This window comes from Cladophialophora yegresii, assembly GCF_000585515.1.
Source record: "Cladophialophora yegresii CBS 114405 chromosome Unknown aczIN-supercont1.3, whole genome shotgun sequence".
In the NCBI taxonomy this organism is placed as follows: Eukaryota; Fungi; Ascomycota; class Eurotiomycetes; order Chaetothyriales; family Herpotrichiellaceae; genus Cladophialophora; species Cladophialophora yegresii.
This window is the reverse complement of record NW_006913047.1, coordinates 3,054,302-3,074,095: the sequence shown is the minus strand read 5'-3', so window position 1 is coordinate 3,074,095 and position 19,794 is coordinate 3,054,302. Positions and strand designations below refer to the sequence as shown.

General features: G+C 53.6%; 5 protein-coding genes across 5 annotated transcripts; 3 read left to right on the top strand and 2 right to left on the bottom strand.

The window, feature by feature from the left end:
• Window positions 1-1,733: 1,733 nt before the first annotated feature.
• On the top strand, window positions 1,734-2,858 carry A1O7_04851 (uncharacterized protein; the record flags this gene model as incomplete). The annotated part of the gene is made up of 1 exon (XM_007758861.1): window positions 1,734-2,858. The coding sequence occupies one exon, from the start codon at window positions 1,734-1,736 to the stop codon at window positions 2,856-2,858; it is 1,125 nt and encodes a 374-aa protein (XP_007757051.1).
• A 741-nt stretch (window positions 2,859-3,599) lies between these two features.
• Window positions 3,600-4,262, top strand: A1O7_04850 (uncharacterized protein; the record flags this gene model as incomplete). The annotated part of the gene is made up of 1 exon (XM_007758860.1): window positions 3,600-4,262. One exon carries the CDS (start codon window positions 3,600-3,602, stop codon window positions 4,260-4,262), a length of 663 nt encoding a protein of 220 aa, XP_007757050.1.
• Window positions 4,263-8,108: 3,846 nt separating this feature from the next.
• On the top strand, window positions 8,109-11,031 carry A1O7_04849 (uncharacterized protein; the record flags this gene model as incomplete). Its single annotated transcript, XM_007758859.1, has 5 exons — window positions 8,109-8,277; window positions 8,333-8,682; window positions 8,737-8,917; window positions 9,010-10,045; window positions 10,101-11,031. The coding sequence occupies 5 exons, from the start codon at window positions 8,109-8,111 to the stop codon at window positions 11,029-11,031; spliced, it is 2,667 nt and encodes an 888-aa protein (XP_007757049.1).
• Window positions 11,032-11,944: 913 nt separating this feature from the next.
• A1O7_04848 (uncharacterized protein) lies at window positions 11,945-13,400 on the bottom strand (the record flags this gene model as incomplete). The annotated part of the gene is made up of 2 exons (XM_007758858.1): window positions 11,945-12,259; window positions 12,399-13,400. 2 exons carry the CDS (start codon window positions 13,398-13,400, stop codon window positions 11,945-11,947), a joined length of 1,317 nt encoding a protein of 438 aa, XP_007757048.1.
• A 1,320-nt stretch (window positions 13,401-14,720) lies between these two features.
• On the bottom strand, window positions 14,721-19,560 carry A1O7_04847 (uncharacterized protein; the record flags this gene model as incomplete). The annotated part of the gene is made up of 3 exons (XM_007758857.1): window positions 14,721-18,966; window positions 19,055-19,152; window positions 19,243-19,560. 3 exons carry the CDS (start codon window positions 19,558-19,560, stop codon window positions 14,721-14,723), a joined length of 4,662 nt encoding a protein of 1,553 aa, XP_007757047.1.
• Between the last annotated feature and the right edge of the window lie 234 nt (window positions 19,561-19,794).

Here is a 19,794-nt window from a genome sequence, read left to right as displayed (position 1 = left end):
ATACACGGACGTGCCACGGGGTTGTACGTAGAGGATCCGGAGTTCGATTCTCCGCTTAGTGATGGTCATCCGGTACCATTGTGGTGGACCCGAGGTAATGCCTCGTCGATGTATCTGGGGAGGCTCGATTTGCATAGTGATATTCTGCGAAATCAGATTTTCCCCTTCATTCGTCAGCTCTCAGGCAGCCCCCATGGGGCGCCGGAACTGCGCTTCCGAATTCTGCCATGACAACCCCCAAGCTCTGTGAAACATAGCAACCTTGTCGAACGATAGGCTTACAGCAATGTGTATGGCCAGAGTCGCGAATGCAAAGCTGGCAGACTTCAACCAAACGTCGTCGCCGTTTTGCTCGGTATAATTTTGGCCTCTGACCGCACCCCGGCCTGGGGCGAAGACAACGCCCCAACTAAGTTCATTCTCTTCGAAGTCCAGCAGTCATGTAGCGCGGGCGTTCCACGATTCACTAATACTCGAATGGGCGCACTGATGACCGGCCTCAAACCTAACGGTCCATAGTTTTGGGTGTTGCCTTCACCAGTGCACGAATGCTCCAATGGCGCGAATCCGAACATTGACGCTCTGTTCACCTCGATTGTTCAGTGATCAACATGCGGCACCGCAGAGTGATGGCAGTGTGATAAAAGTTGTTCAAGCTCACAACTTGAATTAACGGCATCCGACATGGTTGTTAGACATTGAAGATAAGGTGAGAAGAATGACACATGGGAGTCAAGGGAAGGTAAGCTTGGCAGTCGAGATCGGGTTTTCCGAGTCAAAGGTTCCGGAAGAAAAGAATACGGCTTACACGTAAGGGCTGAGCTCTCCCCTCATACCAACTCGGTGCAGGAGCGCATTGCGGCGGTGTTGAAAGTGATGCGTTGGCTTGAGGCAGAAGAACTAATGGGCGTGGGCTTGGAGAAGTTGAGTGGGTGGTTGCCCTGCAGTTGGGAGGGGCGGCTAGCGCCCCGCTTTGCTCTCTTACACAAAAGCAAGCTCTAGCTACAGGCGCATGGTTATCGCCCGCGTGAGGCTTGGGCAGCGGTTCAGTCTGCTCATGCTCAAGCATGCACTCTGCCACCCTAGACAGGGCGAATCCGGCGAATCAAGGGTTGGAACACCCGGACCGGGCGTGTAGGCTTCATGCGGCTCTACAGGTCATGGCGTTAGGGTATTAAACAGTTCATGCGACCCGGAAGTTCTCCTCCAAGTGGTACAGAGTTCCCGCACAAGCACAGCCCTTGATCCGCTTTCCTCGTAGTGGCAAACACGACATGCACGTCGTGCTCCAGAGATGGAAGAGTCGAACAGCAAAAGCAGTCGCAGTAGCGTTTCCACAATCCCAGCGTCCACCTTCCATCCGACACCGCTCTCAAGGACCAAATCATGGAGAGCGGCAGTGCTTTCAAAGATAGGGACCTCCACGGGGTTCGGGAAGGGATCTATGGAGACTGAACTTGAAGGTATGTGCAGACCGATCATTCCGGATGAAGGAAGAATCTGACCCTCGTGCAGCTGCAATGCTACAGAGAGCGACGACTAGACTCGAGAGTGTCACACAGGCACTCTGTCTAGCCGTGACGGGGAGGGACGAGCTCGATCCACTGCGACAAAAATCGTGGGTATGGTATCTCAACCACCTGCAATGGAAACTCACTCCTCTCTGGGATGGTCTGATACTTCCAACTCTTGCAGGCGTAGAACCAGGTCAAAGACATGACGAAATTTCCGCAATGACCGAAGCGCGACGCCTATTTGGAGAGATTGCTGGGAGCTTGTTTGGTTATGGGGAGATAACACTTGCTGATGTGGCGGATCGTCTGAAGAGTGCCACCAAACAGGATTCAAACAAGGATGCGGGTACCGTGTCTCTGTTGCGTGACACTCATGGAGACTTACCTACTCACCTTGCTTTCCAGGTGACTGGATGGCTGACTGGTCTCTGGGACCCCTTACCGGACGTGTCCACCCCGTCCTTCCGGCTAACAGGACGCCTTCCACCCCGACGGCGAGCTGGCGTCCGGCCCGACCCGATAATTCGCAACACCAAACTTCCGATCGAAAATTGGCAAAACCAGCCTCTTCATCGGGTTGCAGGCAGGTTTGGAAAATTATTCCCAAGTCCAGGTCTCTCCATCCAGGACGACACGCTTGGAAGCCGAGATGTTGAATCCGCCTGCGTCACAGCAGCGTATATCTCATGGCACAGTCTAAAGGATATAGTTGGTTTGACCCTCCAATGGACGGCAACCTTGGGTCAACATCTGGAGTACAACCAGCAGGAGAAAAAGCTTTATGTCTTCAAGCATCCATCAGTCTGCTTGTTGCTTTGCCGTGATGAACCGCAAACACTCCTCTCCGATGTCTTCATACAGCAACAGCGCGAGCATGCATCAAGCCAACCACTTGGTGTACTCCAAGGACTGGAGTTTGAAGGGTATCTCGCGGAAGTTCTGCTTTCGTACCAATTGATCTTTGCACGCAACTCTGCGTCAAGAAAAAGCATCAGGCGAAGACTTGCTGAGCTTGGAGAAGAGTGTGACCCTCTTTTGAAGACATTATGCACTGCGAACAAGGACAACCACGACGTGGCGCTGCTATTTGCACAGCTCCAAGCAGAGCCGGCCGAAAATTACGTGCCAATCGTCGACTTCCCCTTCCTGGCAAGGAAGCTCATTCAGCTACATAAGCTGAGTATGGGTCGTGAACCTCATTCTTTCCGAAGACTGTGGAGGGATCGTCGCAATCTACTGGCTTGGTTTGCACTCTGGGCTGTACTAATCATCACTGCGCTGACCCTAGTGCTTCAGATGTTGCAACTTGTCTTTCAGGTCCTTCAAATCTGGTCACCAGCGTGAAGAAGGGCATGCAGGCACTGCGATGAGGGTCTGGTTGCCATCTCGAGCATAAGTTGGATGCAATTTTATCGAGGGCATGACAAATGATACCCGGACTATTGTTTCTGCTGGGTTCTTCGGGTGCAGGAATCGAAGAGGTTAATTCTGTGACAGAGTCAGACTTCTATACGGTCAGCTGTCGGAAATGGTCTTGAGTCCAGTTTCGGATCTTGTAGGTTACATGTAAAAACAGGATATGACTCCATGCTTAATTAGATATCTTCACCCGCAGAAGTTGTGGAAACATGCGTGATGGGCAACACGGGGAGGACAAGGAGCAGAGCGGAAACACGTTGTTCCTTCTTCCGGCCTCGGGGGCCGTGGGGCCGTGGCTATGAGGCCTGGAGCGGCAATGATCCGGCCAAAGAGCTCTCTCTTCACCATCAACTTCAAGTTTAAGTATTTACATCTCACCCACTCTTGGTGAATCTTCTGCTCCTGCACTGCCTCTTTGCGCGCGCCCTGCCACAGTGAATATGTCACCAGCACTATATGCATCGAAGCACACGCTTTTATCACGTCACTGCTAACCCTTATGAAATCCTGGTCGCTCAGACGACCTTCATCTCATCAGAGACCTCGTTTAACATCCAGGCTGAACCTGTCCAAGGTCTTGCTCTCAAAATTCTGAGCAGCCCTTTCTCCAAGGCTTCATTCCATAGTATCAGTTCTTTGGGGTTCAGTCTGACCTTGGCTTGAGCCATGCCGGATGTACGTTCAACCCTCGAATTTCTGGCCAGACTGCCACTTTACGAGACCGAGAAACCATACCTCTATCTACCCGGCAAAGACGAAGGTCTCGACCCGAATGTCACGAAGCTAGATAATCTAGAGTACGAACACCACTCTGGGATCCTGATAAAGGACGTTCGTCAGCATCCTGAACTCAGCTTTGATGATTGTGGCTTCGAGTTCCAGGAATTCCCGTCCCGATACAAGCAATTCGAAACGGCTGCAGACACTGATGGATACCGGGCGGAAACCGAGCAAATACTGACAAAGAGGTTCAACGCGGAAAGGGTGATGGTTTACGACATTCGCTTGAGAAAGAACGATACTTTTGGTCGCTCTGAATTTGATGTCTATGATCCCTTGCTCATCGAAGGCCCGGCGAAAGGCGCTCACAACGGTAGGGCAAACGATTCACCGTTCATGAGATTTGAAACTGAGGGGCTACTTGCTGCTTGCAGACGTGACATTCCATTCAGCCCCCAATATTCTGAAGCGTCACCTATCAAAAGCAGATTGCAGCACGTATCTCCAACCAGGATACCGCATTCGAATCCTGAAGTGAGTTTCTATACCCGACTGTGGGACAACTTGTCCCATACTGATGTTCGAAAGTACCTGGCGTCCTCTGAATAAAGTCTTGGAGGATAGGCCTCTTGCGTTCTGTGATTCACGAACAGTAGACGCGGACGATCTCATGCCGACCGACAGAATCCTGCCAGATCGAGTGGGAGAAGTCTATTACCTCCAGTACAATCCGAATCAACAATGGTGAGCTATACCTTGTCACAAGGATGCCAGCTAAGCCCTCACAGGTACTGGATTGATAAGCAGCGCAATGAGGAGATGGCCATCTTCCTGGCGTTCGATACCGACCGAAAAGAAGGCGGCGCGCGATGTGAGTCACGTCTATCTCCAATATTGACCTCTACAGTGGCTAATAGAAGGCGTAGTCTGTCCCCATGTGTCCTTTAGCAATCCAAATGCTCCTGAGGGTGTAGCCAAGCGCGAGTCGGTGGAATGCCGTGCAATCGTCATCACGAAGGTGTCATGATGGTACTGTAATGCCGAGATGTGGCGCAAGTGTTTTATAACAAGATGAAGTCTCTCATGATACGCAGACAAGCTGCAGTAAGTCACTAGCCTTGCGTCGAGGCGCAAGTCACGGTGCAGACTGGACTGATCAGGCATTGCTACCGGAGGGCGGGCTCGATTCCTAATTTCGCAAGCGCAAGAATGGGCGAGTTGCTTCAGCACGTCAAGCCTCAGAGGCCCAGCCCGCTGAGGGGCAAATATCCTGGTGTCCTGGGGAAGAGTTAGGCTCTGCGCTTCAGTGCATCGGTCAGCGATACCATGGTAGGCTAGGACCTTGGTGCCGCTTGAGGCGGGGCTGCGCCGTCTCACAGGACGTCCTGCTTCTTCCTCTGATGCGCAAGCGAGGGATTAGTACTGCGATGAGGGCATAAGAGTCCCTTACCCAGTAGGCAGAAATACCGATCATACCCCAGCTCCGACGAGGTTGGTCTAGAAAGCACGAGGAACGAGCAGCATGCAGCTAAGTGGGGAGGTGGTTCGAACCGCAAGGATGTTCTGGAAAGAACGATCTTTGCTGCATGATGTGCTGGACTCAGCCTCGACCTTATCAACAGAAAACTTGAACCCGCTTCAAAAGCAACTCTTCCGACCTGTTATCGCAGCTGGCTGAGTTTAGCTACTTGACAAACCGCCCAGTACCGCCTATGCAAGCTAAATGGTACCTTGAGAGCGGACATCCCCTCCTTCACCGCTTTGTGGGCCGTCTGTGTACCTCGCGTGTAGAGTTGTAACTGGAGTTTAAGTGGCAGTGAATGATGGCTGGAGGAGTGACAGAGGCGGTTCTGAGCTAGCGTGCCTGCCTGCCGTAAGCAGTAGGTACATAGTGAGTGGTCCGTCATTTGCCCCTCACTCATGCCTAGTGATAACGGAATGAAAGTGAAGTGAAAGTTGAAGTGACCTCTGTTTGGCGGTGACAACTTGAGCTGCGCCTCATAAATATCTCCCTGCACTTTTCCTTCCGCTCTTTCGCGACCGCTATCGTTCTCGAATCATAATCCTCCGAACCCAAAGGTGAGCTGGCATTACTCTCGGATCCAAGACGGATCCCGTACGAGCATCCGGACTGGACTGACAGATTGGGCGGCGGTGCTAGGTCCTAGCGTTCCCAGCACACCAAAGCACAGCCCTTTCGATCTCCAAGTGTCCCACGCCCAACCACAACATACATATCACTTCGCGTCGGACCTCATCTGCAACGCCAGTCCAGCATACATTCCAGGCAAAGGTCGGTCGGCCCCTTCTGAAGATCCTGTTCTGGCCGCGTCAGGCTAACACAGGGCGTTCTGTCATCCAGATGGCTCCCCGAAACGAATGCGACACCATGCGTGAGATCTGCACCGATGCCGATTTCTTCAAGACCCTCGACCCACGTGGCTATCCTGCTGTGCAAGAAAAGGCGCGTCCATGGCAGAAACTCGTCTCCTCCCAGAAGAAGCGCGAATACGGTGCAGTTGAGAAATTGGTGGTCGTCTGTTCGCAGACTCATGACCATGGTCTGTGACACCCCTGGGTACCTGTGTGCCACGCCAGCATCGCTGACTCCAAGTTTAGGAACTGCCAACCTTGGTGGCTACTAGAGTCTCCTGAGCGCAAGCTTCAATCGACGCCCCAGTCATTCATCAGCAATGTTCACGGCCTGGCATAATCATACGTTACTGCAACCTTGACTGCGAAGCGTGTCACAGATGGAGATTGATTGCAGCTCCTCCCTGAGCTTCATGTCGGTCGCAGCTCCCCTTCGTGCAATGGTTTCTCGGACGATGCAGCGGCCGATATCCTTCTGTACAAAGTACGACTACTTTCCTACTATGATTTCTACGAGCGCATGGCGTTGTCGGCATGGGCGGCCTGGCTGCTACAAAGAGCTACACACATAGACCATGAAAGCGCGTTGAGGTTTGATAAACAGCTGAGTTGTTGCTCATTGGCATCACTCACCTCGATTCAAGTTAACCGTCCGATTTGCGGTTTCAAGCTCCCTTAGAGTGGAGTGAGTGGTGTGGAAATCGTAGCATGCGTCCGACGCTACCCCGGATTTCCTTGCAGGAGTAAATCAGTCTCCACGCGGTACTGGTAGACTTGTGGGAGCAAGCATTTCCCAACCCGCTTTCTTACGACAGCTTCCCAACATCGCTTGATTATTTGTTTTGCACCTTCCCCAGATCGCTGCCACGATCCCCGGCTATCTTGTGTGCGCTTAGCAGGAGTTGCGCAGTTTGGTTGGTCGCCGCCTGCAGGGCATTGCATTAGTTCGTGAAGCTTCCAACGCCCGACGACGCTGGCACATACTGCAATACCAAGCACATCCTTTTCGCCATTGGGAGATACCATCACACAGATGCATACTGTATGCGACAGAGCATCTTGCCTGCCGCCTCTCCAGGTCTGCTCGCCTCAAAGAGCCGTGGGGGTGACGGGGTGACGGTGGCCTCCGCGAGTCTCTCACAACCCACAGCTGCAGCACAGGCAACCACTGAGATGCAATACCCCCCTCACACAATTCAGTACCGTGCATATGGCCCTTTACCATGTCTTGATAAACTGTCCCCTTCCCTTGTTTAGGTCTTCCTCCGTTCTACCTCTCCGCTCGCCGCGTCTTTCTCTATCTACAGCTTGTCTCCGCGAAGTTTGTGTTGCTCTTCGTCCAATTCAGCTTCTAAACGGGCTTTTGCGTTTCTCAGCCTTACCTACCCTACTCTACTTTCATGTCGGGCGGCCAGCCTCTTCCGGTGCAGAGATTCTCTCGGGAGGATGAATGGCAGTTAGGTAAGCGCCTTATGGTTTTATTTCCATCACTCCAGACTGACAGCGACGGCAGATTTCGGGTATGACAACCCTCTGAGACTTGTCCCTGGGTGACAGCCTCGCTAATATCTGTAGCGACTCACGACGGTTCCTGATCGAGCAGTTTAAGTACGCCAACTCCTTATGGCCCCTAAGCAGAGCCGACACAGAGCAATCAAATGGCTTTACCGACCACGAATCGTTCGGGGGATATGTGTATAAAGAAAAGACCGCGGCGCAGAAGGCAAACCAAGCTATGAAATCCACAGTTCTACTTGGCTTAACACAATTCGACAAGTGTAGGTACAAGATCTCTGTTGCTTTCTCTTGATGGCCACTGTGTCTCTCTCAAAGTACTGACCCAGCGATTCCAGGGCTCTGGAGATTCGACGAGCTTATAAAGCACCTTGTGATCGAGTTGACAAGCGATTCCGATCCAGAAATTGTCGAGGTCGAGACCATCGACACATCCGCCCTTTGGCGTCTTGCCTATCTCAATGTTAAAGTATGAGATGTTTGTGGATCCGCTGAGGTGCTCGAGGTTCTGATCTATCATAGCTCTCGGTCGACTCGGACGTGAAGCTCAAAGCCACACAACGCTGGATGAAAGAGCTGCAGAGAAATCTGGAGCTCCTGGTCAATTCTATCCGTGGACAGCTGGAGAACAAGACAAACGAAATCAACAATATCCGTACAGAACTGGCAGATACCTTTGAGCCGTTGATTGGCCTTCTCAAGATCGCTATTGACTATATGCAAAGGAACTATGACGGTATGGCAAAGCTCACTGCCGCACGAAGGGTTCGCCTTCTGATATTGTGTGACAGATAAAGATTTCCAGGCCAATTGGATGAGCGACATGGAGCCGAGACGGGTGGAGACGTATGAGTCTCTTGCCAAAACGATCAGGCATCTTCGAGACGTGACGACCAATAACAGGATCAACCACTCACAAGATACTCGCATTGGTGCCGATGGGCTGCGCCTGCGTCAAGAGCAGATGGATGCTGGGGAGAAGGCAATTTTTCCTCTGACCATTCTTCCTAACCTACGAGCGGACCATTTCATAGGTCGAGAAAGAGACCTCGAGAACATCCATGAGTGGCTCGGTTTGCAGGAGACCCCCGCTATTCGCACATATACAATTTATGGCAGGCGCGGTATAGGAAAAACGCAGGTAAGCCTGCAATACTCCATCTGTGATGGCAGCTGAACTCACCTTTCCTGGTAGATTGCATTAGAATATGCACGGAAACACTGGAAACACTATCACGCCGTCTTTTGGATTCAAGCCGAGACCAAGGGTGCTCTTCGTCAGAGCTTTACCGACATTGCTCTAGCGCTGGAGCTGCCAGGCGCGGACAAAAATTCGACCTTCGATGAGAATCTGATGCGTGTGCTACGATGGTTGCGTGAGTATTCTCGGTCTGCACAACTTCGGGGCATCATGGAGCGCTTACATCTCCCGCCCTGTGGTGATGACGCTGGCTGACAGGAGGTGCAGGTCACACGCAAAAACGCTGGCTCTTGATCTATGACAATGCCGAACGCGCACAGCTACTCAAGGGATACTGGCCCAATGGGGGCCATGGTGCTATGCTCCTTACATCCCGATCATACTTCAATTTCTTTGGGGACGATCAACGTCATGGCGAAACTGTCCAGCTCTTCAACGACATCGAAAGAAGGAATCTCTTCCTCACGTGCCTGGGCGAACCCTGGCAGTTAACCCACCTCAACAGCGACGACATGATGGTGGAGATTGAAGAGGCCGCCATCACTGCGCTACTGAAGAAAACGGGCGGTCTTCCTATCGCTATCCGTCACGCGGCCACGCTGATTCTCGATGCGGAGATCAATCCCACCAGAACAGCACGAGCGTTTATGGAAATGTTCAGCGAGAGCTACCTGCGTCTTCCGCGACGACAACTCTCCGAGCGCGACCCGCTCGTCCTTGCCTTGGACTGTATTTGGAACATCTCATTCAAGAACCTTACCGAGCCTGCCAAAAACATCCTGTCCGGCTTGTCGCTTTTGGCACCTGATAGAATCTTGATCGACCTGTTTCTGCCAAGCGACCAGAACATGCTCACCAGCAGACTCGAGTTTTGTCGGACGGCCTCTCACAATACCAACGTGGTCAAGTCAGGTGGCGGCACCTCTCTTCAGACCGTCATCAATCCGTCATCCAGGCTCATCGAGGCCATCAACGAGTTGTTCGTCAAGGATCTGATCAAGAAAACTGGCCGTGACATGGCTATCCATCGTACTGTACAGGAAGCTGTCAGCTACCGAGGCAAGGATGAGTTGATCGACTTCTTTGACGCGATGGTCCTATTGCTGTTCGATGCTTTCCCGAAGCAGTCCCAAGGCCGACCGTTGACTGAGTACTGGGAGAACTGTCAGCTGTGGATTCAGCATGTTGTCACTCTTGCACAGAAATATAAGCAATACACCAGCAACCGACCGGAAGACGATATTCCTCTGAAGGGCATGGCATCCGCTGACATCCTTGTCAAACTCCTCGCCAACGCCGCATGGTATGTATTGGGGTGATCTCAAGGTAGGCCATTGCTAACCCATAGCGTCCAATAGGTACCTCTTTGAAATTGCCGACTACGAAGAAGCACTGAACCTTGTAGAGATTGCCCGAGCCGCTGCCCAAGACAAAGAAAGCCTAGATTATGCCCACCTGCTCAACACCGCCGGCGTGACCTACTACGAACTCAACAAGCTTCGGAGTGCCCGAGGAGTTCTGGAACAATGCTACATTATCCGGTCCCGACTGTTACCAGAAGACCACGCCGAAATCGCGACCATCCTCTCCAACCTCGGCAACCTAGAAACGGCGGAGGGCAATTTCGAAGCCGCCTCCGTGTGGCTGGAGAGGGCGGTCTCGATACGGGAATCCATCGGCGACGAGGCTGCGTCGCTGCTCGCACTCAACTATCTGCAGATTGGCCGTGTCCATTTCCTGCAAGATCACTTCGCCGAGGCATACAGCATGTACCAGAAGTGCGAAGGCGTGCTGAACAAAGAGAAGGGCCGCAACAGGCTTTTCACCGCCAACCTGCATTACGCATATGGCAACTTGGAGTTTGAGCAAGGCCAGTACATGCAAGCAGCACGGTCGTACGATCTGACCAGACAGATATCGAAGGACTTTAACCCGATGCACCCTCTGACAGCGGCGGCCTGCTACAAGTTGGCATGCACGGAATTCGAACAAGACAACCACAAGAAGGCACTCAATTACCTGTCCAAAGCGTTGGACATTGCCGAATTGAGAGGCACCAGTGAATTCGATGGCATGGACGGCACTGTTGTCAGAATCCTCTTCAAGCAGGCAGAGGTAATACTGGACGACCCGCTAGGTGATCGCGAAGAGGGCACTCAATTGATGAACGACATGCTGTTCAGGCAAAAGGATGTGGCGGAGAAGCTTGAGGTGGACCTGAGAGGGTTTGATTCGCTGGAGGACCGGGAGAAGGGGTTTGACTTGCTGGTCCCGGGCTATTTCAGGTAAGGTGGAGATGGACCGTGAAACGTGTTGTGTCGATGGGCTTCTTCGTACTGTTGCTCCTGTATCAGTCTTATTGGTTCACGGCATGTTCTTTGATCCGGTTGCTACGTCGAGCGAAGGCGTTGGAGGCGCCTGGCTTGCTTTGGAGACTTGGGCTTTATGGATTTGATGTGGCCTTGGACTCTGCGTATGCCGCCTGTGTGCCACCGGCTTGTCCTTGGATTGGGAATTGTGACGACCACTTACGACATGATGACGGAGCTGTATTTTGGGCTTCTGATTGTGAATAAACAGGATACTTGAAGCGTTTCTGGGTTGTAGGCTTTCTGTACGATGCTGACTTGTCCTTGGGGTTGCAGATCGTGGCGTTGTCGTCTGCGCGGACCCGTCACGAGGCTGCTTCACATGGGGCGTTTGGCAGGGCGGAGTACACTGTACACACCCAAGTCATCTTTCTCACCTTAATGCAGGAAATCTAGGTTACGACTGTGGATCATGGAACGAGTTATGCAGGGTCCATCCTCTTGCCGTGGTTATGGTTCGGCGGAACTGGAAAGATACTGGGCGAATCACCCGGAAAGATCAGCTTTCTGCTGCGTGTTAATTCCCGCCATGCCGAAGACATTAGTTGGCCCGTGAAGGGTCCCTCACCCAAGACATTGAGTCATCAGGACAGGTGATTAGCCGCTCATCAGCATCAGGACCCATGGCTCAGTGCCTCTGGATCGAAACCGCACTCACACCTAGCTTTGTAGACTTGTCTGACTCAAATCTGCCTCTGTTCTAAAGACTCCCTCCGAGGAGCAAGTCGCCGAGAGGGACGCGAGGAGCCATGTTCCGGTACTGCCACGTCCAGACACCCACCCTCATCCATGATGCTGATAAGTTGATCATTCATATAAAGGTGAGTATCTGCCTACTCGAACGAGTCCGACAGCATCTTATCCAACCCTCTTCGGACCTCCCGGGCAAAGTTGGCATCCTCGTTCGCCTTTTTCAGAAACGCGTCGCGAGCCGCGATCCCTTCGTCGTCGAATCGATACAGCCGTTGGATATTGGCCTGGGATAACACGTCCGTCACGGTCAACCACGTTTGCCGTCGGTTCTCCGCGCACTCTGTCAATAACGAGTCGGGCTCGCCTCGCTTGAGGACGCGGACCAGGGCATTCCCATACGCAAAGGCATCACAGATACCCCCTGTGAGGCCGAGGCCGCCGATCGGGTTGTTTGACTATGTTAGATACGAGCGTTAATATCAATGTCAATGCCAACGTGGGTGTGTGTCGGCGCTGAAGCCTGAAGCCTGAAGCCTGAAGCATCTCGAGCAGCAGAAGTGAAAATGCCAACCTGTGCAAAACTTATGAACTTACATGGAGTGCATCACCCGCGAGCATGACTCGACCCTTGCGCGCCAGCGCGGCACACTTCTGAGAATTCACGTAGGGCTCCGCGCGCAGAAGCTCGAACTCTTTACTCCCCCGGGTCATGAAACAGAGGGGGATCCTTGCGAGGGCGCGCGCCACGTAGTCGTCCCTCCCTGAGGGCAGGTCCGGGTCTTCGACATAGGCGACCCGCCACATGGGCCTCCCTCCGCTGCCGTGACGCCGTCCGCCCTCCTCCTCGCCCGTGAAGGCCACGACCGCCCAGTCGACGCGGTCGACAATGAAATTGAGGGGCGAGTACCCCTCCTCCGCCACGAAATCGTAGAGGACATCCGCGCCGATCATCTTCCAGGGGTACGAGAATCCGGTGAAGGGGACGCCCATGAGGCGGCGCACGCTGCTGTTGGCCCCGTCCGCGCCGACCACGTACGTCGCTTCGATCAGTGTCTCCACACCGGTGGCTCGCTCGTGCAGCGTCACGGTGGCTGACGTCTCGGTCTCGGTTGCTGTCGCTGTCCCTGGCGCAGAGGCATGCGTGGCGGGATGCGGCTGATGCGGGTCTTGCACACCCACGCCCACGCACTCGACCCCAAAACACACCTCCACGCACGGATACTTTGCGATCTCGTCCAGGATCAGCCGCGCCATCTTCCACTGGCCCAGGAGGAGGACGCCGCCGAAGTGGCCATCACTGGCCTCCTCGCCGTCGCCGAGACCCAGACGTAACCGCCCCAGCGCTCGCCCAGTGGCGTCTCGCCATGCGATGCCTTCGGTGTTGAGGAACGCCTCGTTTCGGACCGCGTCAAAGATGCCGAGCTTGGTCAGCACGGGGATCACCACGGGCATATAGACCACTGCGCGCGTGGCGGGCTGGAGGGCCGCGTGCTTCTCGACGAGCAGGGTGTCGATGCCCGCTTGGCCGAGGCGGAGGGCGATCAAGAGGCCGACGGGGCCGGCGCCGGCAATGAGGACCGAGGTTTTGGATTTCATCCTGCGGAGCCTGCGGAGCCTGCGGAGCGTAGCGTAGCAGGTGTTGTATGGTTATGGACCAGACATTATATATCGTAATCATACCCGTTGCAAACGGCCTGGCACATGTCGCTAAACTCTAGGAGGATGCACGACATGTGTAATCGGTCGAAGAAGCCTGGATCGTGGTAGGTACAGTAGATTCGCGCTCCGCGCACATTACACCGGCAGTTACAGTACATACAGATCTGCCCAGATCAACGGTCTCAAAACAGTGATTGATTGTGTGTATTCATCGTCGATCGTACGAACGAGGATCCTGCCCTCGTCATCTCAAACGAGCTCATACGTATGCGTAATCAAGGCTTCTGCTCAGCATGATTTGATATCCTTGTTTATTCAGTAATTAATTACATAGTACGTATTTCGCTTCTGCCATTGATTCCTCCGAGGAAGTACAATAGGTTCACACTCTTTGTCATAAACCGCGACAGCCCCGTCGCTTCCATAACAAGTACACAAGAACACCAGTTAGGAGGTGCAATGATCCGATTTTAGATTGCTCGATTTTCAGTCTCTTTGGGCGACCCGCACAGGCTGTGGACCTCTCCTTGATACTCTTAGACCTTGAATGATATATTCGAGCCACATAAGTTCGTGCGGCTGTAAATGCCTTCCCAATCAACTCAGAGTGTCGAATTATGTTGTCGATAACGGTTGAGGTTACTATAGTCGACCGACCGTGCCGACACACCACCAATACTCCATACCCTCGTATCGAATGAGTCTGTAGAGTCGGCACCTGCCGGCACCACCCAGAGGGAGGCGTGGGGACACAGGCAGCTATGAACGTCAGACAAGTAAGTCTACGAACCTGAGGTGCGGGTGCTTGATGCGGTTTCGAAGCGACTTCATGATTCCATTCGATTGCGCCTGCCTCGTGGTGGTCGTTGTATGGACCTACTTCCTCCGTGGCCTCTGTCCGTTGTACCCTGTACCGACATCGAAACACTCCGTACAGGAATTTTGAATATTTTCTCTTGATTGTGATCGAAGCTGTCCGATCAGGGAACCTAACTAGTCAACTACTACACTGGCTAGCCGCTGCTAGGCATGGCAACACACACACACACACACCCACACCCACATCCACACTCCACACGTGAACAGCGTCTCGGCTGAAGTCCATCTCGCTGCAGATGTTCGGTTGTTTCAACCTTGACAATCCTTCAGGTCAATTGTGCAGAAAATGCGTTTCCCAGTGTCAGCGGATAGCATGTTGGTCGTTCCGCGCCCTCAACATTGCCCAGTCGTGGGAGAGGGAACACACATGTGCGATCCTCACGGTCTCCGTCCCATCAGCCGTCTAATCTCATCAACCTTGGCCCGCAGCTCCCAATCAAGTCCCTCAAAATAACGCTCTGCCAACCCCTTCTCCTTCCCGTCCCAAGCATTCTGCTTCTCGTCCATCTTCCGGAATGGACTGGTATACACACTCGCCATCCCCTGGTGCTTCTGGATATAGTATGCTGCGACTTTTCCCCAGAACCCGCCGCGGGCTTGCCACTCGGCGAGTTGTGAGGGGATGGGTTTGTCGTTGTCCAGTAGGCCTGAAGGGGCAAGCGGCCGCTTTTCGAGGGATTGGAGAAGCAAAGGAGAGGGAGTAGCCATAGGAGGAAGGCTGGGAGCGAGGTGTGCTTGGGGGATCAGTTGAGGGATGATTTGCCCGGACTTGGTCGGTTGCCCAATCGACCCGGGGGTGTTTAGCGGGTTCAAAGGGTCGAAGATGGAGCGCTTGGCGACATAGTTGCTCATTTGTATTTGCATCGAGTTCAAGTTGGCGGCTGGGAAGGGAGCCATATCATGGATCATATCCAGGTCCATCATATCCATAGAATGTGTCCTTCTGAGACCCATATGATTGGATGCACTCGTGCTAGGGCCTAGTCCCAGCACTGTGGAAAAGCTGTTCCTCGTAGAGCGACGGCCAGCGCTAGAACCGGGAGGACTGATTTGTGTGGCATTTGGATTGATAAACTGCGGCGGATTCTGCGGATCAAGAGGCTGTATAGCTGGACTCGCGGAAGATGAACCCGGATGCACGCTGAACGACGGCTGCTGCGGCATAGCGGGGCTGGACAGCATATACGAACTGCCAGGTCTGCTTCCTGGCGGCGAATTTTGATGTGCTTCCTTTTGCGCCTTGATTTGATCCGGGCTCTTGAATGGATATGCAGGATTGGATATGCGTCGTTGACGTTCGACCTCTGCAGAAGGAGGAGGAAGAGGCGGCTGACTGGCGGCTGCGCGGATGGATTCAAGTCGAGGTTGTTGGTATGGTGTGCTTGAGCCCGAGGATGATTGTGGTGTTGCATTTGCGTTGCCTTGATACGGGAATTGAAGGTGGGACTGCTGAACATACGAAGGGAACGGAGAAGCTGCCGGCGACTGAGGTTGCCCGTATTGAGGAAGCACCGAGTCGAGTCCAGTGTTGGGAGGATAGCCAACGCTCGGACTCCGGCTCGCCGCGGCAGGATTCATCCAATCGTTGCTATACTGGTACTGCTGTGTTCGCATGTTGGAGTTCATCATCGAAGGTCCGTATCGTCCACCGTTGTCCAGGGCATCAAAGCTCGGAAAAGGCTCATACTGGTTGAGTGGTGTTAGTGACGGATCATTTGACCATTCCTTCATGTGCTTGGCATGTTGAGATGCGTTTTGCTGGAATTGTCTTTGCCGCTGAACGGAGTCCTGGTCGACGCCGATGCCTGTTTGACCCATCGAATTAGGCCTATGCTCGGCAGAGGCAAGTTGTTGAGCCTTGGCCTGCTGTCGTTGCAAGATGCGAGCTTGTTCATTGATACGAGCTTCCTGAGCAGTGGTGATGTCCTTGTACTGTGCGGGCTTCATCTGAATTGGCTTAGCCTGGGAATTACCTGTAAGATTGTGGGTGGTCCCGCTAAATGTTCCCGGCAGAGTGGGATACTTTGGAATCTGCTGGCCTTGCTTCTGAACGGACTGTCGCGCGGTTGCTGACGCAGCGTTCTTTGCAGCCACATTCGCTAACGGATAAGATGCGGACAGAGAGTGGCGCTTGGGTTGAGGTGGCGGTGCCATGATCGGCTTCGGCGGCGTGACGAGGTCGAGGAAGTTCGATGCAGGGTCATGAACAGGCTTGTCCGGATCGGCCGTGTAGGATGCCCTTGTATCGGTTGATTTGTCTCCAAGGTAGAGCCACAGTTGCTTCTCCTTCGCCAGATTGACGGGTTTCTGAGCGTTGTTGGCAGGTGGTGCAGCAGAAACAAATTCTTCCCACTCGGTTCTTGGCGTCTCAGTGAATAGATCGCCCGGACTGGGCTTCTTCTCCGTCGAATCGGGCAGTGAAGCGGTTTTGCCTTGAAGATCCTCGGGCAGGTCCAGGGCATTGGCGGATGGCCTCTGAAGACAGGATGTGGCACTATCAACAAACAATATTGCTGTGGGCTCCACTTCCTTGACTTGTTTGAGATCTGGTAAGACCTTCACCAAGACCGAATCCTGTCCTGGATCGTAGCTGGCAATAACCAGACCGGCCTCAATATCGTCAGAATTGGTCGCCTGGAATTGAATAAGCTCGCCTTCCTTGAGATTGAACAGGAAGTGTCGGAACTCGGCATTCTTCCAACAGCTGTTGGCGTGGTTGCAAGCAGACATTTCACTGGTGATCCTCGTTCGTTTGACCGTACGGTGAAGACGGCATCTCCAGTCGAAGCCAATATCGCGGTACTCGACACCTTCGTGCCACACAGCGATGGGCCCTTTGTCGACTTGAACGCCCGCTTGCATAGCACAGGTTGCGTGGTAAGCTTTGGTGCATTTGGCAGAAGAACATTGGAAGCATGAGCCTTTCTTTTGGCGACACTCGTGGCATTTGAGCTCCAGACGGTCTTTGCTGATGTTTTCGACGTTGTACACCATCTCTTTCCCGTCCTTGGTGGCAATGTAGGTCTCCGGTGTATACATGGCACAAGTCCTGTGTGCCCGCTGACCGTGCGACGTCGGCAGAAGCTCTTCCCAGGAGAAGTCGTTCGGACAGAGACAACAGGGCTGGTTCTTGCTGATCTTCCGGATCTTAATCTTCTTCAACTTCTTGTTCGGTCCGAGTTCTTTCTGTCCCCGTTTCCTCTTCATGCCTATCTTGATCTTGATTTTGTCACTCGGAGGTGTTGGCAAGTCCGTCGGCTCGTCGTCCTCTTCATCATCGGTGACCTCGACTTCCTCAAACTCGGGTGAGGGTTCGCCGTTCATCTTGCGTACAAACCAATCGACGTCGATAAAGACACTGTCGGCCTCGCACTGGCATTTGCGGGCGGTCTTGCCATACTGCAACCAATTCTCGATGGCAAAATTGACCGACTCGGCACAGTTGTAGCCCAGATTGTACCCAGAGTGATAGCCGATCGGGAAGGTGATGACAAACTGGCCCTCTCGGTGGACGACTTTATTCACGGTGACCCCGAACTTGGACTTCAGTATTGATGGCGAGACAAGGTAGGTCTTGTGCCGTAAGAACTGGTCACAAGCTTTGGCATCCGATGACCAGATGGATTTCATGGCCGCCTCGAATTTCGGAGCGTCCTTCTGAGAGATGCTGTACCACTGCTTTGGGGCGCCAAAGTGAATGTAGTTGATGCTGTAGAGATCCACGTCCTCCAAGTGCCAGGCAAAGGTAGCGCGCCACATCCCAAGGTAAAGATATGCTGTGTTGACACCAGGAATAGGGGCTCCAAGTAGATCAAGTAGGTTGGGCAACTTGGCCACATTCCACTCCTTGGTGTCCTTGTCGAACAGCGAGCCTGGCATGTCGGCTGCGTACATGGGGTTGCTGAAGTTCAAGCTTTTCCAATACTTGTCTTCAAGCTCATCGCAGCGCTCGGCTGTCCATTGGTCGTTATCGTAGACCCGATAGTCAAAGTCTTGGAAAGCCTCCTCATCAAACTCGTCGTTGGCTGCCTGGGCATTTCGTAGTCGTCGAGCCGCAACGGTCGTCTCGGAGCCTTTGGCATTTCCGGAAGCTTCTTTCTTCGCAGCAGGATTTTTGGGCGGTCGGCCTCTTGATTTGCCAGATCCAGGTGGACGTCCTCTGGGTCCCTTAGCTGGTGTGGGGGTGGCAGCGGCATGCGGAGTGGCCTCATTAGCCTTGTCTTCGTTATCAAGAGCGGCTGGCTTTACTTCTGGGCTGGTCGGCGTCGGGGGCGCAAGGAGAGTTGAGTCCTGGTCGGCCGGTTCTTCCTTGACCGAGACCGTCGATACTCGACTTCCTCTTCTTTGCGAAGCCTCAGGAGTGGCCGAAGCCTCCTTCTTTTTGTTCCGGGCGCTTCCTCGGCCAAGCAACTTGTCGGCATTCAGACGTTTCTCTCCCCGCTTGGCCGGTGGTTGGTTCTCGGTCTGCTCGCACAGCGCCTTCCACTGCGGTAGATTGTAGGAGCGCATCTTCTCCATGTTCCGTTGGGTGTAGATGCCCTGGGCGCCGTGGAATTCTTGGGTAATGGGGTTTTTAATCTTGATGGTCTTGACCATTTCGTCCAGAGCCTTACGGGCGCGTTTCCTGCAGCCGAGCTCAGCTGGTCTCATCTTGAAAACAAGGGGGACGACTCCGGGACGCGGAGGACAGATCAAAGGGATCGGTGACCTACCATTCCTCGGGAGGATCAATCAAGACAATACCTGACTGCATGCCGTAGGGGTCTACGCCCTTGACGTATTTCTGAAAGTCCCTGAATTGTTCCATTGTCTGTTGTCGGCCTTGTCAGCATTTGTGCCGCATATACCGAGTTCACCACGTCGAAGTGACCGCGAAAGCAAGGATGGACATAGCACCTACTGGGGTGAAGATAGGCACGCCATTCTCGTAGCGATCTGGCTTGACCTCGGAATATTGTTCGGCTTCGGCGCCTGCGCGTGCGGCCTCTTCAAATCTCATCCTGTTCTCCTCATCTTCAATATCGTCGCCGAGATCGGAGAGGGAGGAACTCGAGGCTGCGTCATCGTCTTTGTGACTCCCCTCGTCAGTAGTGGGAGGAGTGTGGACTTGAGGCGCAGGAAGGGATTGAGACATGGCTTCATGTCTCTCCAGCGTAGCGGCACCAGGCGCATCGAGGTCGGGGAGGGAGGGTGGAGGGGGCATGGTGACGGCAGCCATGGTTGGGAAGGAGCGCGGAAAAGGCTGATGTCCGGAGGACTTGGGTGGCGATAGGCGGCCGAGGATCGCCAAAGCACATAGAAAGAGCTGCGAACGAGACCGTCGCAGTCTCTGACCACGGGCTTTGACGAGATCGCAGGCACGATATTCGCAGTTGTCGCTGTGCCGGGCAGGTTCGGTCGAGACTGGGTGTGCTGTGCAATGGGTGAGTTGATGGTCGAGGCTAGCGCAGCC